This window comes from Oryctolagus cuniculus, chromosome 19, assembly GCF_964237555.1.
Source record: "Oryctolagus cuniculus chromosome 19, mOryCun1.1, whole genome shotgun sequence".
Taxonomy (NCBI): Eukaryota; Metazoa; Chordata; class Mammalia; order Lagomorpha; family Leporidae; genus Oryctolagus; species Oryctolagus cuniculus.
Window position 1 is genome coordinate 44,964,975 of NC_091450.1, and position 26,941 is coordinate 44,991,915.

The 26,941-nt window shown below is 44.9% G+C and overlaps 1 protein-coding gene across 3 annotated transcripts in view; it reads left to right on the forward strand.

Annotated features, from left to right (window-relative positions):
• LOC100354908 (S-adenosyl-L-methionine-dependent tRNA 4-demethylwyosine synthase TYW1) overlaps positions 1 to 26,941 on the forward strand; it is a 210,166-nt gene that overhangs the window by 11,880 nt on the left and 171,345 nt on the right. For all 3 annotated transcript variants that reach the window (XR_011384574.1, XM_070064497.1, XM_070064498.1), the window contains exons 6-7: positions 92 to 379; positions 13,537 to 13,659. Coding sequence is in view for 2 of the 3 variants with exons in the window: in XM_070064497.1 (XP_069920598.1) it covers positions 92 to 379; positions 13,537 to 13,659 (411 nt within the window). In the remaining variant the exon portion in view is untranslated. The remainder of the gene's footprint in view (positions 1 to 91; positions 380 to 13,536; positions 13,660 to 26,941) is intronic.

Here is a 26,941-nt window from a genome sequence, read left to right on the forward strand (position 1 = left end):
GCTGCTCTTGCCCCGGGCCCCAGGACAGCCCCGGTCTTCCGCAGAACTGTCTGAGAACCTGACTGAGAGGATCCACGTCTTTCTCTCGCAGGTTGGCAAAAATGTTGACCGGTGGCTCTGGAAGCTCGGTGCTCATCGCGTGCTGACGCGAGGGGAGGGCGACTGCAACGTGGCTAAAAGCAAGCATGGCAGCATCGAAGCCGACTTCAGGGCTTGGAAGGCCAAGTTCATCTCCCGGCTGCGTGCACTGTGTAAAGGAGAGAAGAAGTCCTGTGGTGGCAACTGCAAGAAAGGCAAATGCGAATCCAAACAGCATGGCCCGGAGGAAGTGGAGCCAGGGCCTCACACTCAGGACGAAGCGCATCACAGAGGCCCCAAGGTACGCGGCCTGAGTCAGCCTGGCTCTCCAGAGCTGAACTTGACTTCTGCCCCGAGAAACTGTTCCACTGGCTTCTGGTTAGGAGGAAGGGCTGATGCTCATGGTGGGTTTCAGAGAGAGCTAAGCCCCTTTGTGCTGAATGCTTGCCCGCATCTCTTTATTTGAGTCAGGTTGAGTTTTACCGCTTCTTGCAGGTTAGACACCAAGGCTCAGAGGAGTTAAATGTGTCCTGGGCTGGGCTCATGTCTCCAGGCCATCCTGGCCTAAAGGACTCCACTGGCCTCTCCAGCTGCAGGCTGCAAGCCCTCCTAGGTGCATCTCTTTCTTCCCTCACATTCTTTTTTTTTTTTTTAATTTGACAGGTAGAGTTATAGACAGTGAGAGAGAAAGAGACAAAGAGAAAGGTCTTCCTTCCATTGGTTCACTCCCTAAATGGCCGCCAAGGCCGGAGCTGCGCCAATCCGAAGCCAGGAGCCAGGTGCTTCTCCTGGTCTCCCATGCGGGTGCAGGGCCCAAGCACTTGGGCCGTCCTCCACTGTACTCCCTGGCCACAGCAGAGAGCTGGCGTGGAAGAGGGGCAACCGGGACAGAATCCGGCGCCCACGTGAGATACTGGCGCCACAGGTGGAAGATTAGCCAAGTGAGCCGCGGCGCCGACCCCTCTTCCCTCGCATTCTTAACATTGCTCTTTGTTCAGATACACTGGTTCCATTGAAGCTCATGTCTTTAGGCGCCATCTTGCCGCCATCTTCACAGCTGCTAACTTTTGGCCATCTGGTTACTTGTGTCATTCAGGATCAACCTTAAATTTTGACTTGCTCTCTTTCTCTCCTCCCATATTCCTATCCCTATTCTTTATGGCTAAGCCATCGGTGGAGATGGTCTGACCAGCACTCTGGACTGATGGCTGCCTGGCCTTCACACCTCTGTCAGTCATTTTCTTCATTGACTTTGGTCTCTCCGTTCTGTGGTCACATCCGAATTTCAAGTCCCTGTGACCCTTACTGTGATCCACACCAAGGCCTCAATTTAAAAGTCTTTGGATCCCATTTGATCTCATACATTTTTCAGTGGATAGTGGAAACTGCTTTTTTGGCACCCTCACTTAAACTCAGTTTAGACTATTTTATACTCTTGCCATCCTCAGTTGCCTTGCCTCGTACTCACTTTTCTAATCCTAGTGGCTAAAGCTCCAGCCCGAGTGAAACCTGCTGTGTGCCCTCCCCAGGCCTGCTGCCTCCTGTTTGTTCACAGGTTCATGACCGCAGGCTCAGGTGTGCGCTCAGAGCTGCTGACCAGTCTCAGCCATTCCCTTTCTCACTGTCCAGCATGACTGTTTCATATCGTTTTTCTCCCTATCCCTTTTCCCAAGTATCATCTGAAGCCATCAGAAAAGAACTCTCTCATAGTCTTCCCAGTTCTATATTTTCATCATCTTTCCTGTCTCAGAAAATCACACATCAGGTTCCTGTCCAAGACTGCTGTCTGTCTAAGCTCTGGATTTAATGACTTGCTTCTTGAGCACATTTCTCTCTCTCTGCTGTGCCATTAATGTCTGCCTATCTAACAGGTTATTCCCGTAGGTGCATAGACATGGGGATCACCTGTGTTTAAGCAAATGCAAAAAACAAGTAAACAAAATGTTTTCCATTGTTCCACATGTTCTAGCCACTGATTTCATTTTTCTCATTTTCCCAGCCAGTATTTTCCTTTCATCTCCTCCTAATTGATGCATAAATTTTTTTTTTTTTTTGACAGGCAGAGTGGACAGTGAGAGAGAAAGACAGAGAGAAAGGTCTTCCTTTGCCGTTGGTTCACCCTCCAATGGCCGCCGCGGCCGGCGCGCTGCGGCTGGCGCACCGCGCTGATCCGATGGCAGGAGCCAGGAGCCAGGTGCTTTTCCTGGTCTCCCATGGGGTGCAGGGCCCAAGCACTTGGGCCATCCTCCACTGCACTCCCGGGCCACAGCAGAGAGCTGGCCTGGAAGAGGGGCAACCGGGACAGAATCCGGCGCCCCACCAGGACTAGAACCCGGTGTGCCGGCGCCGCTAGGCGGAGGATTAGCCTATTGAGCCGCGGCGCCAGCCCTGATGCATAAAATTTTTAAGAATTTTTTTTATTAGGGAAAAGTCATGTAACATCAAATTAACCATTTATTTATTTATTTGAAAGGCAGAGTGTCAGAGGGAGAAGGGGGTGGAGAAAGAGAAGCAGGCAGATAGAGACAGAGATTTCCCATCTGCTGGTCACTCCCAAAATGCCCTCAACAGCCAGAACTGGTCCAGGCTGAAGTCAGGAGCCAGGAACTCCTCTAGGGGTGGCAGGAGTCCAAGTACCTGAGCCATCTTCTGTTGCCTTCCCAGATAGACCAGCAGGGAGCTGGATTGGAAGTAGAGCAGCCAAAGTTCAAACTGGCACTCTGTTGCAAGCAATAGCTTAACCCACTGTGCTACATTACGCCCCCAACTTAACCATTTTACTACTTACATGCCCAGTTTGGTGCAATCACTACGAATATAAAGTTCTCAATCCTTTTTGTCTTCTGAAAACATCAAGCAGTCACTCCCCGCTCCCCTCCCATCCAATTTGCTTTCTTTTTTTTTTCTTCTTCTTCTTCTTCTTTTTTTTTTTAAGATTTATTTATTTGAAAGAGTTACACAGAGGAGAGGCAACGAGAGAGAAAAGTCTTCCATCTGCTGGTTCACTCCCCAGTTGACCGAAATGGCTGGAGCTGAGCCGATCCGAAGCCAGGAGCCAGGAGCTTCCTCTGGGTCTCCCACATGGGTGCAGGGGCCCAAGGACTTGGGCCATCTTCTACTGCTTTCCAAGACCATAGCAGAGAGCTGAATCAGAAGTGGAGTAGCCGGGAGTCGAACCGGTGCCCATAGGGATATTGGCAAGGCAGGCAGTAGCTTTACCCGGTGTGCCACAGCACCGGCCCCCAATTTGCTTTCTGTTTCTATGGATTTATGTATTCTTATTTTGTACAAATGTAGGCATGTGATGTATGACCTTGTTTGGCTTCCTATAATTAACACAGTAATGTTTGTGAGGTTCATCCATGTGTAGCACTTCTTTTTTTTTTGCCAGATTTAATTATGTGAAAAGCACAGTTACAGAGAAAAAGGGCAGAGACAGAGACAGGGAGATGATCTGTCTGCTGGTTCATTCCCCAGATAGCTACAATGGCCAGGGCTGTACCAGGCTGACTCCAGGAGCCTGAAACTCCATCCTGGTCTCCCACGTGGGTGTCAGGGGCCCAATCACTCAGGCCATCTTTCATTGCCTTCAGAAGAGTGTTATCAGGGACCAGGATCAGAAGCAGAACAGCTGGGACTCGAACCAGCACCCATATGGAATGCTGGTGTCTCAGATGGTGCCTTAACCAGCTACACCACAATGCCGCCCTGTTGTTTGTCCTTGTGGTTGAGTAGCATTTCAGGGTTTGTATGGACCAAATCTTGTTGACCCATTCATCCATTGTAGGACATTTTCGTTATGAATAGTGCTACTATGGACATTGGTGTACAAGTATTTATTTGTGGACCATTCTCAATTCTCTTGGGTGTACACTTAAGTGTTGAGTCGCTGGAGTGTGGTAATTCTATGTTTAACTTAAAAAAAATCATTTAAGGAACTGCCAAATTATTTACTGCAGTGGGTGTACCATTTTACATTCCCAGCAGTGATGTGTAAGGGCTCCAATTTCTCCACATTCTCACCCACACTTAATTTCTTTTTCTAAAATATTGACTGTCCTAGTTAGTGTGAAGTGGTGTCTAATTGTGGTTTTGCTTTGCATTTCCCTAAGGATTGTGACTTAGAGCATCTTTTCATGTGCATATATACTCATTTGTGTATCTTCTTTGAGAAATGTCTATTCAAGCCTTTTGCCCATTTTTAATTGGGTTATCTTTTTAGTAGTGAGTGGTAAGAGTTCTTCAGTATATCCTTAGTAATCTTCTTTATCGTATATATAATTTGCAAATATTTTCTCCCATTCTGTAGGTTTTCTTTCACTTTCTTGATCAGGCCCTTTGATATATAAAAGTTTCAAATTCCTATATAGCTTAATTTGTCTATTTTTTTACTCATTCTTTGGGGTTATTGTGGAGAGTTTTTATTATGTTTTCTTCAAAGTGTTTTATAGTTTTAGTTCTTCTGTTTCGGTCTTTCACTTACCTGAGTTAAATTTATATCTGCTATGCAGTAGGAGTCGAACATTTTTTTTCTCATGTTGCATCTAACTGTCCCAGCATCATTTGTTGAATAAAAGACTCTTTTTTCTGCATTGAATGAACTTCATTTTCTTGTCAAGGTTATTTATCCTCAGATATTTTTATTTCTGGACTTTCTGTTCTGTTGATCTATATGTCTTTCCTTATGCTAATACCGTACTCTTAAAAAAAAAAAAAAAAAAAAAAAAAAAAGCTCTTTCTCTGTCTCCTCATCTCTACCTCTCTCTCTCTCTCTGTCACTCTGCCCTTTAAATATATCAATTTTTTTTTTTAAGATTTATTTATTTGGGTGCCAGCGCTGTGGCATGGCAGGTAAAGCTGCCACCTGCAGTGCCAGCATCCCATATGGGAGCCAGTTTGAGTCCCGGCTGCTCTACTTCCGATCCAGCTCTCTGCTATGGGCTGGGAAGACAGTAGATGTCCAAGTCTTTGGGCCCTGTACCCACCTGGGAGACTAGAGGAAGCTCCTGGCGCCTGGCTTTGGATTGGCGCAGCTCTGGCCGTTGGCGGCCAATTGGAAAGTGAACCAGCGATGGAAGACTTCTCTCTCTGCCTTTCCTTCTCTCTATGTATTTCTGACTTTCAAATAAATAAATAAATAAATAAATCTTTAAAAAAATTATTTATTTACTTGAAAGGCAGAGTTACAGAGAGGCAGAGAGAGAGGTCATCCATTCTCTGGTTGAGGTCTTCCAGGTCTCCCACGTGGGTGCAGGGGCCCAAGGACTTGGACCATCTTCCACTGATTTCCCATGCCATTGCAGAGAGCTGGATCAGAAGTGGAGCAGCTTGCACTTGAACCAGTACCCATATGGGATGCTGGCACTACAGGTGGTGGCTTTACCTGCTACGCTGCAGCACCAGCCCCCAAGAGAGCACCCTTCCATCCATTGGTTCACTCCCCAAATGGCTGTAAATGCTAGGGATGGGCCAGGCCAAAGCCAGGAGTCAGGAACTCCATCCTGGTCTCCCACATGGGTGACAGAGGCCCAAGCACTTAGCTCCTTTCCCCTGCATTTTAGCAGGAAGCTAGATCAGAAGCAGAATAGCCGGGTCTCAAACTGGCGCTCCCATATGGAATTCCAGTGTCACAAGCCCCTGCTTAACCCACTGTGCCACAACACCAGCCCCTGACACTGTGCAGCAAAATTTGGAATTGGGAATTGTGAGTCCTCCAATTTTGTTTTTATTTTCAATATTATTTTCTCTAGGAGTGAACATTTATCACAGGAATTAAAATGTGGCTTGTGTTGTCTGTGTCCCATATTTGAGTTCCTGTTTTGAATTCTGGCTCCTCCTCTTCTGATCCAGGTTCCAGCTAGTGTGCGTCCCAGGAAGCAGCAGTTGATGGCTCAAGCCTTGCCACCACATGGGAGACCTGAATTGAATTCTGACCTCTCTAAAGATTTACTTCTTTTTTTATTTGAAAGGCAGAATTACAGATAGAATGGGAGAGAGAGAGAGATCTACCACCCGTTGGTTCATTCCTCAGATAGCTGCAGCAGCCTGGGCTGGGCCTGGCTGGATTGGGCCAGGCTGAAACCAGGAGCCTGGAACTGCATCTGTACTCCCACATGGGTGGCAGGGGACCAAGCACTTGGGTCATCTTCCGTTGCTTTCCCAGGTGCGTCAGCAAGGGGCTGGATCAGAAGTGGAGCAGCCGGGACATGAACTGGTGCTCACAATGTGATGCTGGCGGCACAAGCTGCAACTTAACTCTGATACAACGCAAGCCACACGTTGTTAGAATTTTGGTAGGGATCGCATTGTGTCCGAGATTGCTTTGGGTAGTGTTGTCATCTTGGCATTGTTAAGTCTTTCAATCCATGAATATGAAATGTCTTGTGTTTAGTTCATCTTTTCCTTCACGATAGATTCGAATTTTTAATGTGCAAGCCTTTTTCTTCCTTGGTTAAGTTTTTTCCTAGGCATTTTATTTCTTTGAATGCTATTGAATTCCAAAACAATCAGAGAAGATATTTTGAATGCTTTTACTCTTCTTAAATTTATTGAGACTTATTTTGTGGCCTAACATCATCTATCCTGGGGAATGTTTCAAGTGCCCTTGAGAAACATATGGAATCTGTTGTCTTTGAATGGAGTGTTTTGTATATGCTTGGTAGGTCTAATTGGATTATATTCTCTCAGTCTTCTATTTCGTTATTTTGATGGATCTAATTGGATTATATTGTTCTAGTCCTCTCTTTCCTTATTGATTCCTTATTTACCTGTTGTTGAAAGTGGGCTATTAAAGTTTCTAACAATTGATATAGAACTGTCTGTTTCTCCCATCAATTCCGTAAGCTTTTGCTTTATATGTTTTCGGTGTTCTTGTTAGATGCATGTATGTTTATAATTCTTAAATCTTTTTTAATGGACTGACTCTTTTATTAATAGGGGATCTGTATTGTCTCTTGTATCAATTTTTGATGGTTATAGTTTTGTCTGATAGTTACCCCAGTCCTCCTTTGGTTACTACTTCCATAGAATATATTTTTTCAATTCTTTCTCTTTAAATGTGTTTGTGTCTTTGAATCTAAAGTCAATCTCTTGTAGATATCATAGGACCTTTTTTTTTTTTAAATCCATTTTGCTTGTCTCTTCCTTCTAATTAGTTTAATTAGCTTACATTTAATTTAATTACTGCAAAGAAGTGGTTTATCATTTTACCATGTTTTCTGTGTTTCTTACATACTTTTATTCCTTAGATTCTCCATTACTGTCTTCTTTTATGTTCATTTGGTTTTTTAAAAATATTTATTTGATTTTATTTGGAAGTCAGAGTTACAGAGACAGGGAGCTATATCAAAAGTAGAGCAAGTAGGTCTTGAACTGGCACCCATATGGGATGCCAGCATTGCAGGCAGCAGCTATATCCATTATACTACAACGCCAGCCTCTCAGTTGATTTTTTTATGTGCTATTTTGATTCCTTTCTTAGAGTTTGTTGAGTTTCTTGGATGTGTAGGTTCCTGTCTTTTATCAAATTTGTAAAGGTTTCAGTCATTATTTTTTTCAAATATTCTTTCTCTTTCTCCTTTCTCCTTTGGGCTTTGTCCTTGTGTGTATACTGGAACTCTTGATAGTGTCCTACAGATTTCTTAGGCTCTGTTGATGTTTTAGGCTGAAGAATTTCTCCTGATATGTGTTCACATTTGATGATTCTTTGCTTCCTCAAATCTGCTATTGAAACCTTGTGATTTTTTGAGTCAGTTATTGCAGTTTTCAGTTTAAGAATTTCTAGAATTTCCTTTTTATTTCTGTCTCTGTTGGTGTTCTCTGTTTGTTGAGACATTTTTCTCGTTTCTATTGGTTCTTTATCCATGGTTTCTTTAACTCTTTAATGATAGGTTGCTTAAAGCCTTTATCTGTTAAGTCCAATGTCTGGATGTTCTTAGGAACCATGTCCTAATTTGTTTTGTGTTGGTGTGACAGAATACCTGAGATTGGGTAACTTACAAAGAACAGAAACTTATACTTTTGCATTTCTGGAGGCTGGGAAGTCCAAGATCAATGTGCTGGTATCCAGGCTGGTATAGCAGGTGAAGCTACTGCCTGTGACGCCAACATCCCATTTGGGCACCTGTTTGAGTCCCTGCTGCTCCACTTCCCATCCAGCTCCCTGCTGATGTACCTGGGAAGGCAGCAGAGGATGGTCCGAGTGCTTGGGCCCCTGCCTCCCACGTGGGAGACCTGGAAGAAGCTCCTGGCTCCTGGTTTCAGTCTGGCCCACTGCTGTTCATTGCGGCCATTTGCAGTGTGAACCAACAGATGGACGAGTCTCTCTTTCTCTCCTTCTCTCTCTCTCTTGCTCTTTTGTTTCTCTGCCTTTCAAATAAATAAATAATTCAGGTAACTCAATTGTAGCTCTCGTTTACCTCGTGGGATTCCCTTTTTTTTTTTTTTTTTTTTTTTTTTTATTTTTTGACAGGCAGAGTGGACAGTGAGAGAGAGAGACAGAGAGAAAGGTCTTCCTTTGCCGTTGGTTCACCCTCCAATGGCCGCCACGGCCGGCGCGCTGCGGCCGGCGCACCGCGCTGATCCGATGGCAGGAGCCAGGAGCCAGGTGCTTTTCCTGGTCTCCCATGGGGTGCAGGGCCCAAGCACCTGGGCCATCCTCCACTGCACTCCCTGGCCACAGCAGAGGGCTGGCCTGGAAGAGGGGCAACCGGGACAGAATCCGGCGCCCCGACCGGGACTAGAACCCGGTGTGCCGGCGCCGCTAGGCGGAGGATTAGCCTACTGAGCCGCGGCGCCGGCCAGGGATTCCCTTTTTAGTCCATATTTGGCCTCTGGACTTCCTAGCTTTTCTGCCAGCTCAGTGATACATATAAAATTGTACTTTTTATATTTTTGTCTTTGTTTTTTTAAAAGATCTATTTATTTGAAAGACAGAGTTAGAGAAAGAGAGAGGCAGTCAGAGAGAGATCTTTCATCGGCTGGTTCACTCCACAAATGGCTGCAACAGGTGGAGCTGGGCTGATCCGAAGCCAGGAGCCAGGAGCTTCTTTCAGGTCTCCCACGTGGGTGCAGGGGCCCAAGCACTTCCACTGCTTTCCCAGGTGCATTAGCAGGGAGCTGGCTTGGAAATGGAACAGCTGGGACTCAAACCAGCGCCCATATGGGATACTGGCACTGCAGGTGGAGGCTTAGCCTACTATGCCATAGCACCGGCCCCTAAAATTGTACTTTTAAGTCTGTGTTTTTTGCTCTTAGTTGTTTTCTGAAGGAGTAAGGTGCGTAATCTGCCACTGTAAACTGCCGTGGCTGGTAACAGAAGTCCCAGTTTAGTCATTTACTCCAAGTTGGTTCCCTCCCCTAGTGAGGGTGTCCATTTCCATGTTCATGTGACATGCTGTTGTCAAGCCCGTGGCTAATTCTGTGTTCTCACTTGACTTCTCAGCAGCATTTGACGTAGCTAACTCCTTCTTTGACTCAACTTCTCATGAGCTCATTCTGATGATTTTCTTCCCTTTTACTTAGGGTCTTTCTTTATCCAGTCTCTAAATGTTGAAGCTATTCAAGGTGTGGTGCTGCATCGTTTCTTTGTCAACACTTTCTTCCTGAATGACCTCGTCCAGGTTCATGGCTTTTACTGTGGTCCATATGCCAGTTCGTCCCACATCCGTATTTCTAGCTCTAAAGTGTAACCTGAATTCTGTTCTCAGCACCGGTACTTCCATGTTGGAGACATCTCGTGCTTCATAAATCCAGAAAGGACTCTTTCTGCGCTCTTTCCCAGGCTGTTCCTCCGTGGCACTCTCCATCCTAGTGCACAACACCACTGTCTCACTTGCTGGAAAAGGACACATGAGAGCCACGCTCAGTTCTTTGCTTTTCCTCGTCCTCACGTTTACTTCTTCATAAGTCTGTTTGGTGCATTGTCTAAAACATGAGTCAGCAAACTTTGTCTGTCCAGGGCCAGGGCTAAATACTCCAGCTTTGTAGGCCACATGGTTTCTGCTACAACACTCAGCTCCTGCACTGGACCAAGAAAACAGCCATAATAATGCCCGAGTGAGTGCTCATGTTGAGACTTGGCCAGCAGCACATGGTTGGACTTCTTGCCTAAAATATCTCAAACCTACCCATTTTTTTTCTATCTTTACTGTCAGCCTGTAAGACTAAGCCGTGTTTTTTTGTTTGTTTTTATTTGACAGGCAGACTTAGACAGTGAGAGAGAGAGAGAGACAGAGAGAAAGGTCTTCCTTCCGTTGGTTCACCCCCAAAATGGCTGCTACGGTTGGCACGCTGTGCTGATCTGAAGCCAGGAGCCAGGTGCTTCTCCTGGTCTCCCAGGCAGGTGCAGGGCCCAAGCACTTGGGCCATCCTCCACTGCCTTCCCAGGCCACGGCAGAGAGAGCTGGACTGGAAGAGGAGCAACCAGGACTAGAACCCGGCACCCATATGGGATGGCGGCACCGCAGACAGAGGATTAACCAAGTGCGCCACGGCGCCAGCCCCTTAGCCGTGGTTTTTAATTGAATTAGTTAAGAGCCTCGTTTCCGGTCTGTTCTCCCCCGTGTGCAGAACAACTGTGAAAGCACAAGGGAGGTAGTTTTATTCCTACTTGAAAGCTTAAATGATTGCCACTGCTGCTTTAGTAAAAGCCACATGCCTTAGTACCACCTAGAGTCCATTTCAGTCTTGAATTTCTTTACCATCATCATGTCCTACTCTCCATCTTCCTCACCGTTCTCCCTGTGCTGAGAATCTGTGTCAAGTGACAAGCGAGTTTGAACATCCACATTTGTTCTCCCGCTCCTCTTTAGTCCAGCCAGGGTCTTTTCTTTTCCAGGGTATAACAGTACCTTGGTCACGGTTATCCTGGTCTACATTCTTGTGTCTCTTAAATGGTCTTCCGTATTCCTGGGAGAGTAGGGTATTCACGAGGCAGATCTGTGTTATTTCTGTTTGGATCACGTTAGAAGTGTCCCATCCTCTCCGTCCAGGACACAGAGGCCCCTGCAGTCTGCCCACAGTTCTCTCCCCTCTGTGTTCGCTTTATTCCGTGTGTGCCTGGAACCTCGGAATTGCTGACAGTTGTTGCACGCCCCTGCCCTTTGCCTGAGTGACTTTGCCCATCTACCTCCTCCCCTGACTGGGCAGCTTCACTTAGCCTGAACGTTTGGCTCAGGTGTCCTCTCAGACAGCCTCCCAGGGATGCTGAGCTGGGTTATAGGGCTCCTGGCTGGCTTCGTAAGCTTTCGTTAAAGCACCACCACTTTATAGTCTCTGTCTCTGTGGCTGCATTAGAATTTCTCTGAGGAGTAGGGGAACGTGTCACGCTGATTTTCTAGGCTTAGTGCCTATTATGAATTGTGTTTAATGTGTATGGAGGAGCACTTCGGATGTTACCCAAGGTCACAGAGTTGAGTTAGTAGTGGTTGTGACTCTATTTTAAAAAAATTTTAAATTTACTTATATTCATTTTTATATGAAAGGCAAAGAGAGAAAGAGATGATAGACGGAGAGAGATCTTTATTCTGTGGGTTCACTCCTCAAATGTCTGTAACAGCCAACACTGAGTCAGGCCAAAGCTAGGAGCCCAGAATTTAATCTGGGTCTCCCAGGTGGGTCTCAGGGATCCACGTCCTGCTGCCATCATCTACTGCCTCCCAGGTACACATCCTCAGTGAATTGTATTGGAAACACAGATGCTGGGACTTGAACCAGGTACTCTGATAGGGGATGTCGGCATCCCAGTGATGACTTAACTGCTGTGCCAAACGCTGCCCCTGTTTTGATTTTATGTGATGATTAAAAGGGTTCCTTTGAGAGGCAATAAATTTCTGACTTGAGATTTTATGTGAGAAACTATAAAGCTCTAAGGAGAAGCTATAGTGGGGAGTCTGGAATAGCAGTCAGCAAATCCAGCTAGCTGCCTGTTTGTTTGTTTTGTTTTTTTGTTTTTTAATGTAAACAAAGGTTTGGGGAACATAGCCCTGCTCACTAGTTTATATATAGCTGTGGCCGTTGTTGTGTTAAAGCGGCAGAGCTACAGAGAATGTGTGTTGTGCACGGTCAGAAATGTTTACCAGTTGGTCCTTTACAGAAACATTTTATTGACCTCTGGTTGAGGATAACATGAGGAAATCGGGCCATAGGATCCCTGACGTCTCTTCTGTGTCTAAGCTTCTATAATTCATTGGAAGCCCAGAACTCTGAGTGATGTTGATGTTTTACTGCAATCCTCAGAGAATAAGTGCATTAGGAGAGCCTAATATACTTGTATGTCTTTTTTTTTTTTTTAAGATTTTATTTATTTATTCGAGAAGCAGAGTTACAGAGAGAGATGGAGAGCAGAGAGAGATACTTCCATTCACTGGTTCACTCCCCAAATGGCAGCAACAGTCAGAGCTGGGCCAGGCCAAAGCCAGGAGCCAGAAACTGCGTTTGGGTTTCTCACATGGTCTCCCAAGCACTAGTGCCAGCTTCTGCTTTAGCAGAGAACTGGATCCAAAATGGAGCTGCCGGGAATCAAATGAGCACTCACACGCCTGTGTCACTGATGGTGGCTTCCCCCCCGCACCACAACGCCAGCCCCTACTTGTGTGTTTGCACACATTGGTTGGGAAGCATCGGACCCAAGGGATTGACTGATTGTTAGAACGTGTGTTTCAGGGGGCAGGCATCGTGCCACAGCAGGCTGAGTCACTAGTTGAGACCTCAAAGAGGAGCTATCCTGTGTTGTAGGCTTGATGAGCACCCCTCAGCATGTGCCACCCATCTGCTACACTCTGAGACATGTGGGCCAGCAAATGAAGGTTACTGACAGTTATCCTTGAGTGACTCAGCAGCTGCCCACTGTTTAAAAAAAAAATACTTCTTAACGATCTATTTATCCTTCACTTCTGCTGTAGCATCTCATGGGAGCAGAGGGTGACGGCTGGGTCTGTGTGTGCCACTGACACCACTTATGATTCCCTAACTTCTTCCTCCAGCCCTTAGTTTCCTCATTTATCAGATGATCCTGAGCACAAGTATATCATAAGTAGGGCCGTCCTCCAGTGCTTTCGCAGGCACATTAGCAGGGAGCTGGATAGGAAGTGGAGCAGTCTCAAGCAGAACTTGATCTGGCGCTCACGTGGGAAGCAGGCACTGCAGGTAGCGTCTTTTTTTTTTTTTAACTTTTTAAGATTTATTCTTTTATCTGAAAGACAGAGTTACAGAGAGGCAGACGCAGAGAGTGAGAGAGAGAGAGAGACTCAGGAGAGGGCCACTGAGGTTTTTATTACTCTTTTTGATACCCTTTCACAGTGATTATTGTCATGACAAAGACTGTGTGTGTGTGTGTGTGTGTGTGTACATTTTTAAATTAAGAACTTGAAGTCCATGCCCTCTCTGTGGGAGGGAGAGTGAGAGACTGTGGCCTTGGCTACTTGGAGCAGAGCCTTTCTGAAGCTTGCTTTCTTCCAGGAGGAAGAGCCCTGTGAGAGCACTAATGAGGAAGAGTGTGGTCCTGAAGACCATCAGGGCTTCAGCTCTGTTGTCGATGTTGAGGACCTTGGCAAACTCATGGATCGCGGGAAGAAAGAAAAGGTACCATTATTTTGGAAGGGCATTTGGGTAACATTTAGTATGTTGTATTGCTGTGTGGCCCATCTGAGTTCACCACAGGATGGTTTCATTTCTCTAACAGTCCCAAGAATTTCATATTTTTTACCACACTGACATGAGCTTTGTTAAAATCTTCCCTCTTAACACTGTGAAAATGGGCTAGTAGGAGGCTAAGCAAGAGATTTCAGGTCCAGGACTGAGAAGAAGGGGAGATGGTCAGAGGGAGTTTAGTCGGGGCTATCTGAGGATGGAAGGGATGAGAGAATTTATTATCAGTGGGTTTTACGTGGCTGTAAGCAGAGTCAAGGACAGATGATGAAGTGGGAAATAATATTCACTCTTTAGATCACTGAGAGGGATTCATGTTTTTACTATCCAGAAATCTCAAAAATTAAAAGGAAAAAAAAACCCAAATCTAATAGAAAAATATTGACAATTCTCTACAGAATTGTCCAACTACAGAATAGACAAAAAGCTCTCTAAATAGATGTCAATGTATGAAAAGATGCACAGTTTCACTTATAGGGGAAATGCAGATGGAAACTACTCTGAATATGTGACTCCCCTATCAAAAGGTAGGTCACACACTCGGTGGGAATGCTGCCAGTTCTATCACAAACTTCGTATTTAAAAAAATTAGTATTAAAGGAGCATACTCTAAAATAAAGACAAAAGTATGGTATAGTAAAGTGATAAGCAAGTACATAGTTTTTTATTATCATTATCAAGTATTAGGCATTGCATATAACTGTATGTGCTATATTTTTATATGACTAGCAGTGTAGTGGGTTTATCTGTACCAGCATCACCACGAAATGTGTTGTTAACGTGTTGCAGTTATGATGACCCTGATGCCACTGGGCAGTAGGAGTCTCTCAATTCCCTTAGGGACTGCTGTGGTATCTGCGATCTGTTGTTAACTGAGGATGTGTGACTGTTACATACGATGTTTCCTAGCTGTGTTTACTGCAAGACTGCCTGTTCTGACGTCAGCTATCTGAGACCACCTGGGTGTCCTGTATGTCAGTTTGGTTCTGGTATGAATTACCTGGAGTTAGTGTCAGACTCCCCAAGTTTACAGAAAAGTCCTGCTTGACAAGAATACACTCATTTCAGACACCAGCTTCAAGCGTCAAGGTCCACCTGTACTCTGACCAACCAGGTATAGACTTGAGGGTTCCCACAACCCCGTAGGTTGACTGGTTTGCCACAGTGACTCACAGAACTCACTGAAAGCACTGTACTTACTACTGCAATTTTCTTATAAAGTCTACAGAGTAGGAACAGTCACACGGAAGAGCTGTGTAGGGCAAGATCTAGGGTCTGGGGATAAGGAAGAGACATAGAACTTGTGTCCTCTCTTCCTCGACTCTAGACCCATTGCCCCCAGCCCTGACCCCACCCCTGCCCCTGCCCCACATCCGTGTGTTTCTCACTAAGAAACTCCTCTGAGCTTTGCTGTCCAGGGTTGTTATGGAGCTTCCTTGTACAGTAGGGACAACCGATCAAGTCATTGGGCAGGTGACTGCTCATTGTCCAGCCAACCCCACCCCACCCCAGCCTGGTCCTGGAGGTCAGATTGGTCCAAGGTTCCAAGTCTATAATCCTGGGATTGGTCTTTCAGGTGGCCCATCCCATTCTAAAGCAATCTAGGGGCCCACCAAAAGTGATCTTATTTGCATAACAAAGATAGTCATTTAAGTCCAAAGATTATAAGCATAGCAAAGATACTCAATTGGGAAATTCTAAGATTTTTTTGAAGTTGCCTACCAGGAGCCAAAGTCAAAAACCAGATATAGTTTTTATTATGCCACCGACCAAGAAATGATGAACACAGTCAAATCTTGTTTTCTGAATGCCCTTCCTCTATCACGGAAAGCAGCTCCTTGGAGAATTGACTGATTCCAGGATGGGGGAGGGGGAGCAGTAGGTGAGCCCTGGAACATCTGTTCAGTAAGTAGGTCCTCATTAGCTGTGGAAGCAGGTCGAAAGGACTCTGCGAGGTCACGTTCGAGAAGTCACGTTCGAGGTAATTTGTGCTTCAAAATGGTAAACACAATAGACTGTGTAAAAGGAAAATCCTTGTGGTACTCAAAGGGAAGGTATAGGTGAAGGTTTCCAGACAATAAATGTAGAGGCATGATATAATTAGAGTCACCTGCTTGTATTCCCTCCTGTAATGGTGGATCGATTTAAGCAAGGAGTGGGTCCAGTTTTTTGGGGGGACAGGTATTTACAGTATCTTTTTTTTTTTTTTTTTTGGACAGGCAGAGTTAGACAGTGAGAGAAAGAGAGAAAGGTCTTCCTTCCGTGGTTCACCCCCCCCAAGATGGCCGCCACGGCCGGCATGCTGTGCCAATCCAAAGCCAGGAGCCAGGTTCTTCTCCTGGTCTCCCATGTGGTGCAGGGCCCAAGCACTTGGGCCATCCTCCACTGACTTCCCGGGCCACAGCAGAGAGCTGGACTGGAAGAGGAGCAACCAGGACAGAATCCAGCACCCCAACCTGGACTAGAACCTGTGGTACCGGCGCCCCAGGTGGAGGATTAGCCTATTGAGCCACGGCGCTGGCCTATACAGTGTCTCAAAAGCTCATCTCAGAAACTAAAGCACTTAGAAATGACAAAGATAAATGGATGAGTGGAACCTACTAGCCCCTGATTATTAATTATAGAGAAAGGCATTTTGTAAATGGGGAGACCAGATGATTTCCACCTATAGCAAGCCATCAAATTTGACATCGTCATTAGTGGTAAACTTGACCTCATCTGCCCCCTGGTAGGATGCGTGGCAAGACATATACAACATCATCTGTGTCCTTCTGTGTTAAAAATATTTAGTCTGGGGGCCAGCGCCATGGCTCACTTGGTTAATCCTCCGCCTGTGGCGCTGGAATCCCATATGGGCACCAGTTCTAGTCCCAGTTGCTCCTCTTCCAGTCCAGCTCTCTGCTGTGGTCCAGGAGGGCAGTGGAGGATGGCCCAAGCGCTTGGATCCCTGCCACATGCATTGGAGACCTGGGAGAGGCACCTGGCTCCTGGCTTCGGATTGGTGCAGCACTGGCCATAGCAGCAATTTGAGGGGTGAACCAATGGAAGGAAGACCTTTCTGTCTGTCTCTCTCACTGTCTATAACTCTACCTGTCAAATAAAAAAAAAAAAAATTAGTCTGAATCTAAGGGGAAACAATAAGACAAATCTAGAATGTAGGCACATTAAATGTCAACATCATAAACAATAACAACAGTAAAACACAGGGTAAATGTTCTAGGATTAAAAATGACAATGAAACATAACAGTACATTGTGTAAACTTTGATCTTGGATCAAAGAGAAAAAGCCATTGTCTAAACATTTAGGAAAATTTGAAGTGGGCTTTTTAATTAGACAATATTGAATGTGTGTTAAAATCTTAGCTGTAATTAAGGTATTGTGTTTCTGTAGGATCATGTGCATTTCTTTTTGGAGATGGATTCTGCGGTATTTAAGGGTAAAATTTCTTAGTGTCTGTAACATACTTTGAAGTTGTTCAGCAAAGCTGTCTGTACTGGTACATATATTCGTGTGTGTGTGTACATGCATCTGTGTAGAGAATCATCAAATAAAATTGGGAGTGTAGGAGAGCATGGGTCTTTATTGTACCTTGCAACTCTTCTGAAGGTTTGAAGGAAGTGTGGGGAGGGATTTGCTTTTTCCACACTCCTTCAAAACACAATGAAACAAAGCTAGTGGCAGCCAAACTATAAACAATTTATGATATTGCCATATGAGAATTATCTCCCATTTTTTTGGTAGGACAATTGAATGAAGAGCTTTCATTGTATAAAGTCTTCAAGAAATTATTCCTTGCATTCTGTTTTTACTCTGGATGGCTCTTCTGTAATTTTCTTAAATGGAAGTTAGGTTGAATAATGTATTTAATTTTCATCTAGTTTAATGAAAAATTTTACTATAAAATAGTGCACGTATCATAAAGGAAATTTAGAAAAGAGAAATGGCAAAATCCATCTGTGACTTTTTCGTTAGAAAATTCACTATTAAAATGTGGAATATTTAGTTTTTGTTTCATATACATTTAGTTTATTATGTCTTTCATAATCCAGGTGTTTTTAAAACCCTTATTTTAAAATCTTTAAACAGTAATCAATGTTGTTAGTATGCCTTGTATATTAAACTAGGAAAGTGATCATAGAAATGGCTTGAGTTTCCCCGTCCCTTTAAACCTGCACAGGAGGGGTAACCCTTTCCCGCCTTTGCATGAAAATCTAACAGACTCCATGATTTCCTGCCTGTTCTTAGTGACTCAGGTCCTATGGGCCCTTCAAGGCACAAAACAGTCTCAATTTGGCAGTGGGATATCCAGCCCCACATGATAGAGTTTCCAGTTTAATTCCAACGTGAAACTCTCCTCTTTGCCTTTATTTACTTTCTAGCCTCTTAGCTGCTGTTTTGGATTTCCTTAGGGTTTGCAGAGTGGGTGGGGCAGTAGGACTGCTACATAGAAATAGAAACATTCTTTCTTGATTGGTCATCTCCTAACATGACTTCTGTGTGCTGTCTCCAAGTCAGGTGTTCAGAGTTGAGGCTCTTTCCAAAGAGCACTTCAGTCTTTTTCCAGGGCCATCTCCCAGGCAGGTCCGTTGCCCCGGGCACAGAGTACCCTGAGAAGTGTACTAAGTGCTTCTCTGTGCCCTGTATAGAGGCTTTCTCCCTGTTGGAGTCTTCTGTCTGCTCTCCTCTAATTACCCAGTAGGTCAAGAACTAAGCTCTCCCTTACTGCTAGCCTGCTGTAGCCTGCTCTGCAAGGGACCGCTCCTGGAGGGCCCCAGTGGTTGACATGGGGAACGTTTTTAAAGTGACATTTCTCAGATACTTCTTTTGAAAATGTATAACTTCATCTGACCTCTCTCTTTATAGTTTCATTTAATGACCTATTTACAAACATTAAACAGTTTCGAAGACTACAATTCCTTCTTCTTCCTGGGTCTGTTATTCACAACTTTTGACAGTTTCCAAGTTGACAATATCCTTCCAGTTTTTTAAGTTTCATTTATGTATTTGAAAGAGTGGTAGAGATGGGGGAAGGGAGATCAAGATCTTCCATTCATGATTTGTTTCCCAAGTTCCTACAACTGTCAGGGCTGGGCCAGGCTTATGCAGGAAGCCAGAGTGTGCAGGTAACAGGAACTCAAGTACTTGGATCATTACCTGCTGCCTCCCAGAGGCCTTAACAGGAAGCTGGATTGGAAGGGGAGGTGGGCCTTGATCCCAGGTACTCTGATACGGGATCCAGGTGTCCCAAGCAATGGCTTAACCCACTGCACCTCAATGCCTATCCCTGACACGTCAAGGCATTTAACTACCTTTACAAAAACATTTCTATTTTGGTATAATTTTTCATTTATGTGAATGGGGCCATTTTGTATTCCTAGCCTACAAACTGCTCATTTTTCCCCTTACATGCAAGCTTTCTAGTCCTGTCATACAGATTAATTAAATTTAAGGTTTATGTAGTCCATAACTATTTCCCATAATTAAGTTGGCTATTGTTGATTGACATTTAGGTATTTTCTATTTTATGTAATAAATACTCTTGCTTATTTTTTTGGCTGGTATAAATTTATATGACAAATTAATCCCTAAAATTCAAAGGGCCAAAGGGAATTTTTTACTTTTAGTATTTTCAAATTGCCCTAACAATATTTTTACTTCTGCATACAGTATGGAATAGCTGTGAGAATGCCTGTTTCTCCATAACCCGGATGTTATCAGCCTTTTAAATCTTGACAGTCTCGAAGATTAAAAATAGTCACTGTATTTTAATTTGTATTTCTTTGATTTCAAGTGAGATTGAATTCATTTCTCATTTTTTGGTCAGTTTGCCTCCTTCCTTCTCTTCTCTTCCTTCCTACCTTCTTTCCCTCCCTCTCTCCCTCCCCCCTTCCATCTTTCCTGTGGGTGATCTCTCTCTCTCTTTTTTTTTTTTTTAAGATGTACTTATTTATTTCAAAGTCAGAGTTACACAGAGAGAGGAGAGGCAGAGAGAGAGAGAAGTCTTCCATCTGTTGGTTCACTCCCCAGTTGGCTGTAACAGCCAGAGCTATGCTGATGTAAAGCCAGGAGCCAGGAGCTTCTTCTGGGTCTCCCACGTGGGTGCAAGGGCCCAAGGACTTGGCCGTCTTCTACTGCTTTCCCAGGCTATAGCAGGGAGCTGGATTGGAAGTGGGGCAGCCGGGACTCCGACCGGTGTCCATATGGGATGCTGGCACTGCAGGCAGCGGCTTTACCTGCCGTGCCACAGCGCCGGCCCTAAGTGATCTCTCATTATCTACATGGAGTTGGTGAAATTTCAAGGTTTTTAAGTCACAGTCCCCAAGACTGCTCTCTTGATACCACCTACGAGTTTGTCGAAGTCCTTAAAGCACGCTTAGGTTTGATTCGTTGTTAGAAGGACTCACAGAACTTGCTGGAATTTGTTACACTCCAGAGTTACAGTTCAGTGTAGGGAAAGAAGTGCTAGGTCTGAAGCTCTTCCATCGTCCTCCATGCATGTCACCTTCCCACCATCAGTTGTGACCGTGTGGACTGGGTGTGTCAACCTTGGAAGCTTACTGGAGCTTGAGTATGTCGTTTTTACTGGGGCTTCATCACATAGACTTGAGTGAGTGGTTGATTGATTGTCCCCATGGTTTAACTCAGCCTTTTTTTGTTTAACTTAAAATCACACAACCACTGTTTATTATAGAGGTGATCCCTGATACTGGTGATGGGCTTATCGGTAGGATTTCTGGTAGCCAGCACCAGCACCAAGGCCTCCAACCGTTTTGCAGCAGTCAGGGTCAGCTACTTCAGCATACTGGTCATATTTCTGGTAACAGGCCACCAGGGCTTTGGAGATGGACTGGCAGATAGCATAAACCTGAGCCACGTGACCACCAGCCTTCACTCGGACATGATGTCCATGCCAGCAAAGCATTCCTTGCCCAGCGGCAGAACAGGCTCCAGTGGCTTGTACTGCAGCGAGCGTGGAGCAGCCATCTCCAGGGGCCTCTCGTTCACCTTGATAAGGTGTCGCCCTGTTGGCAGTGCACCACAACAGTAGCTGTCTTCTTGGGTCAGAAGACCTGAACAGACCGTAGTAGCCCTTGCACAGCATGGCTGCGGCCTGCTACAGAGATCCTCACCATGAGGTGCCGCAACCAGAAAAGCTCAACTTGAGTCTGGAGCATCCTGCCTTCACCTGGGAATTTGGGCCCTTCCCTCCTGGCCCCCGGGATCCACCATGAGACTGTGGTGCAAAGGGGCCCGCCCTGAATGACAAAGATAATTCCCAAGGGGTTAGAGTGTATCTTCCAGGAGCAGCAGACAAGCCCACACACTTATTCTTTATTGTCTGCTGTCCTTCATCTATTTTTATATTGGGTTGTTTGGCTTCCTTTGTAAAGCTTATAATCAGAAAATACTCCAAGTGCCCTAAATTATTTGTTTTTTTTTATACTTCAAAATTCTTGTCTTTCCTTTTTTTTCTTAAAGATTTTATTTATTCATTTGAGAGGTAGAGTTACAGTGAGAAGGAAAGACAGAGAGAAAAGCTGTGGCTCACTAGGCTAATCCTCCACCTGCGGCGCCAGTACCCTGGGTTCTAGTCCTGGTTGAGGCACTGGTTCTGTCCCAGTTGCTCCTCTTCCAGGCCAGCTCTCTGCTGTGGCCCGGGAGTGCAGTGGAGGATGGCCCAAGTGCTTGGGCCCTGCACCCCATGGGAGACCAGGAGGAAGCACCTGGCTCCTGGCTTCTGATCGGTGTCGCCCACCGGCCGTAGCAGCCATTTGGGGGGGTGAACCAAATTTCTCTCTGTATCTCTCTCTCACTCTCTAACTCTGCCTGTTAAAAAAAAAAAAACAGAGAGAAAGGTCTTCCTTCCATTGGTTCACTCCCCAAATGGCCACAACGAATTTGTTCCCTCCCCAACTGTGCCGATCCGAAGCCAGGAGCCAGCAGCTTCTTCCTGGTCTCCCTCGCAGGTGCAGGGGCCCAAGGACTTGGGCCATCTTCTACTGCTTTCCCAGGCCGTAGCAGAGAGCTAGATGGGAAGAGGAGCAGCTGGGACTAGAACCGGCGCCCATATGGGATGCCGGCACCGCAGGTGGAGGATTAACCTACGGCGCTCGTTGCACTGTTACTGATTTCCTAATACTCCCTGTGTCAGGTGTTGTCTCTGTTATTTTTAAGCAGCTTTTGTGTTTTAGAAGCCCCAGAAGGGGATCTGTTGAGAAGACAAGTATGTTGAATGTGGGTTCAGGGCCCAGCCCTGGCATTGCAGCTGACCCTTTCCTGGCGCTGGCCCCCCACCCCACCCCCCGTGGCACACAGACTGTGCCATCCTCTAGTTGTTATGTGTGAAAATGCTTTCTAGTGGTAAAAAGCCTGACATGCATCAAAATGAGAAGTACCTTTGCTTGGGCATTTTAAATTTGTTTCTGCATTTTCTTAGAGTTGGTTATTTTTACTCTTATGTTTTCTTTTTTTTGTTGTTGTTATAATTAGCACTGGACTGAGACCTTTTTTTAATTTTAAAAACATACGAATGTGTTCTTAGGATATACCTTCCCAAATTGATATACTGAGCTAAAATGAATGTGTAATTTATGGCTTAATTAAAAAGTAGTAATTTTCATTGGTGAAACTGTCTTAAAATGAAGCATGAGGTAGACAATTTATATAGATGTCTGGATTTTCCACCAGATTAAGCCTTATTTAAAGCCTGTTGAGTGAAGAGTTTGGGATAATTGGTGGGTGTATTTTTTTCTTTGCTTTTTCACCTTATGACCATTAGAGGGCACTAAAGATACAATAATGAAAATTTGGGCAGGCTTGTAAATTATTTTTGGAAATGAAATGATTTTGGACTTACCTTGTAAGCTATAAGTAGCCAATTTAGGGTATTTCAATTTTTTCAAAACTCTCATAAAAATCAGTAGATCTAGGAGAAAATATTTGTAATTTTCCTACTTCAGTATGATATGTAAGTAGGCTGAAAGTTTTTGTTTTTCATTTCTGTTAGGTTATGCCAGGATTTAAAAAAGTTTTTGTAACTATAAAAAATTTTTTGTTAGAGAGGAGAGAAAGTGTTCCCATCTGCTAATTCATTCCCCGAATCCCCACAACAGCCTCAGCTGGGCTAAGGTAAAGCCGGGAGCTGGGAAGTCCATCCAGGTCTCCCATGTGGGTTGCAGGGACCCAGTTTCTGGCATCAACATCATGGCCTCCCAGGGTCTACATTAGCAGGAAGCTGGGGATGGGAGCTGGAGCTGGCAGTCGGGCCCAGCCACTGGGACGTGGGACATAGATGTCCTGTCATCATAACTGCCAGGCCAAATGCTTGCCCCACAGCAGTTTTAATAACATGTCTTCTGTTTTCATTTTATTTTGTGCATCATCTACGAAACCCAGTGCCAGAAGCTTTTATTGGATGGGTTTTCTTCTTCATATTATTTTTGGCATTTCCTTTGGGGCTAATTCATATATATTCTTGAACGGTTTTCTGTGTGGTCGTTACACACCCCATTAAATTGCCATAGTTGTTATGGTAGAGAGAGAGATGCAGGGTGCTTCAGGGCTTGTGGGCATTGGCTGTGGTGTTGGGCCAAGCCCTCTCACTGCAAGTCCTCTTTGAGTTGTGTTCACTCACTCTCATGGAGCCAGACTGCCCCATACTGTCTCAGCTTTTCTATCTTTTGCATTTGTAAAATGGGAAATAACAGTATTTGCCTTACAAGGTTGTTATGAAAATTAAATATAATTCATCTACATAGTATGTACTTGATAACTATTAACTTATACAAAGTCTTCTGAAAGTTCATAAAAATTCATATTATGAAAAAAAACTACATGGATTTCCAATTTTTGCACCAAAATAAGCTTATCTTTTTTAAGAAAAATTATCTTTGAATCCCTTTTTTCTATGAACTTTTTGAAATCCTCTGGTATATAAGAAAGTTATCTTCAATTGGCATTGATTTAGCCTGAGTAGAATATAACCAAGTTATTCTACCTCTTCTTCTGTTGTAATGCCTTACACATTCTAGGGCTGAAGAGGATTTGAAAGATGGAGTAATTCTTTACTTAAAAAAAAAAAACATATATTTATTTATTTGAAAGGTAGAATGACAGAGAGAGAGGGAGGGAGGGAGAGAGAGACAGACATCTTCCTTGTACCAGTTCACTCCTGCAAATCCCAGAAATGGTTGGTACTGGTCCAGGTCAAAGCCAGGTTATCTGAAAGTCCATTAAGGTCTTCCACGTGGGTGACAGGGACCCAAATACTTGGGCATCTTCTGCTTTCCCAGGCGTATTAACGGGGAGCTGGATCAGAAGTGGAGCAGGGGCTAGCGCTGTGGCATAGTGAGTAAAGCCACCGCCTGCAGTGCTGGCATCCCACATGGGCACCAGTTCGAGACCTGGCTGCTCCCCTTCTGATCCAGCTCTCTGCTATGGCCTGGGAAAGCAGTAGAAGATGGCCCAAGTCCTTGGGCCCCTGTACCCTCATGGGAGACCCGGAAGAAGCTCCTGGCTCCTGGCTTCGGATCAGCTCTGCTCCGGCTGTTGCCGCCAATTGGGGAGTGAACCAGCAGATGGAAGACCTCTCTCTCTCTGCCACTCCTTCTCTCTCTGTGTAACTCTAACTTTCAAATAAATATTTCTTTAAAAACAACAAAACAAAGCAAAAAAGGATCAGCCAGGACTCAAACCACACTCTGATATTGGATGCTGGCATTGCAAGTGGCACCTTAACCCGCACCACAATACTGGGCCAACAGAGTACATCTAAAATCAAGAGTGCTAAGAGTTTGAAACAGTGGAAAGAAAGTTAGGGAGACAGATGCAGATGGGGAGAGGCTGCAGAATCAAGGAAAATGGTGTGTTTGGGGAACTCTGAACAGCTGGGGTGGAGACATTTGGAGAGTGAAACCGTGAAGGAAGGAGGGCCAGAATCCACAGGTTTCTCATGCCCTTATGGAGGTCTGAGCTTTTTTTTAAAGGCAGTGGGCAGCAGTGTAATTTGATTGAATAGGAGAATGGGATAGGGATGCCGGACAGAGGATAGTTCAAGGGTAGACTCAAAGAATTCGGAGATATCAGAGTGCTGGATTATCTGACTCAGTTCCTGTGGTGACCCTGCGGTACCTGGACTCTTATCTCCACTTTACCATTTTGCAGGGACAACCCCTGAGGCTTAGGTTAAGCAGAGTGTCCCTCGACAGATGACTGTCAGTGGTGGCTTCCAGTCTAGCCTGCATCTTTGTGTCACTCCCTTCTGCTTCCTCCTAGGGGAGTCGTGGTTCCCAGAAGGGAAGCTGTAAAGTTTAGGGAACAAGGAGCCAGGAAGAGCCTGACAATTCGGAGCGTGTTTATTTTCTGTTTCTCTTAATGTTGTAATTTGTCAGTGTATAAAGCCTTTAGCTGGTTATTCTTTCTGCAGTAAATAAATGTCGCTAAATCCTCCCTGCAGCATGTTCTGGTTAAGCAGACAAACAGTAGCATCAGTGTCATTGGCTTTGGAAATAAATGGCAGTGCTTGATAATTACTTACCAGAGAAACATTTCAGTTTACCAGCAATTTAAATGAAAAAGGGATCTCAGTGTGTCCAGTTCTGATTATAAAATTGCATTGGTTACTGCAGTAAGATTAACAGGAAGCTGGTGTCGTAATTATGTTTAAGGCTTTGAGTCTTTAAGTCACCTAGAAATATAAAAAGTGACATGCTTTCTTCTTTTTTATTTTTGCAGTGAAAGCAAAGCTTTATTAATGATCTTGCAAGACTGGGCCTGGTGGACCAGCACACCCGGGTAGTTTATAGCAAGCTCTTTATTTCCTAGCACACAGGTCCCCGCCCCCTTCCCCATCAGCTGAGTAACTACAGGGTTGCAATCTTCCTGGCATTTGTTTCAGCTGTTTTGGTCCCTCCTAAAGTCCTGTCCGCCTAAGGACTTTCAGGTGCATGTAACTTTCGGTCTCACTTTCAAAATGAACAAATGTTTACTCTCAGGATGCTCTGCCATCCCTCCTGATGTGGGGGTGGGAAGAAGGGAACTGCTGTTCTCCCCAAATGTTAGAGGCATTGCTTTCCACTTAGAGGAAAGATCTGAGTGGCAGTTTCCTACTCAAACTTCCTCTCAGGTGTCACACCCCCAGGGAACTCTTTCCTGAGCTCTCTGAAATTCAGGTAAATTTCCTTCTCTCTGGTTCTCTCAGCACCACGTGCTTCTTGTTCATCATAAAATGACACCCACAGTTGATGCACTCCATCTTTTCAAGGGAGCTGCCATGTGGCGGAGTGAGTTAAGCCACTGCCTACTACAGGAGCATGCCATTGTCAGAGTGCCGGTCGAGTCCTGGCTGCTCTGCTTCCAATCCTGCTCCCTGCAAATGCACCTGGGAAAGCAGCAGAGGATTTGAGTGGCTGTCACTCATGTGGGAGACCTGCGGGGAGTTCCTGGCTGCTGGTTTCAGCCCGGCCAGCTGGGAGCATTTGGGGGATGAGCCAAAAGATGGAAGATGCTCTCTCTGTCACTCTGCCTTTCAAATGAAATAAATCAATCTCTTAAAAAAGTGTTGTGGCATAACTGGTAAAGCCAGAGCTTGCGATGCCAGCATCTCATATGGGTGCCGATTCATGACCCAGCTGCCCCACTTGAGATCCAACTCCCTGCTAGTGGCCTGAGAAAACAGTGGGGGATGTCCCAAATGCGTGGGCCCCTGAACTCACATGGGAGACCCAGAGGGAAGCTATGGCCTCCTGGCTTTAGCCATTTGGGAAGTGAACCAGCTGATAAAAAACCTCTCTTTCTCTTTTTCTTCCCCCTTCCCCCTCTCCCCCCTCCCCCTCTCCCTCTCTCCCTCTCTTTCTCTCTCTCTTCTCCTCTTTCTCTCCCCATCTCTCTCTCCCTACCTTTCTTTCTTTCAGATAAATAATAAATCTAATAAAAGTGCTCCAGGCACTTTACAAGCATTATCTTAATCCTTTCCACAAAATCCCATGATAGGCGCTTTGATCATTATCTCCAGTTTGCAGAGGAGGAAATTAGAGCCCAGAGAGAATGGAAAACTCTTCAAGGTAACACAGCCGGTAGGTGGCCAAGCCAGCACTGTAAAACAGGTTTGTGTGAGGCTAGAGCTGCTGTTCTTAAGGTTGACTGTTTACTTCTTTCTTTTTAAAAAAGATTTTTTTTTTTTCAAAGAGTTACAGAGAGATAGAGGCAGAGATAGA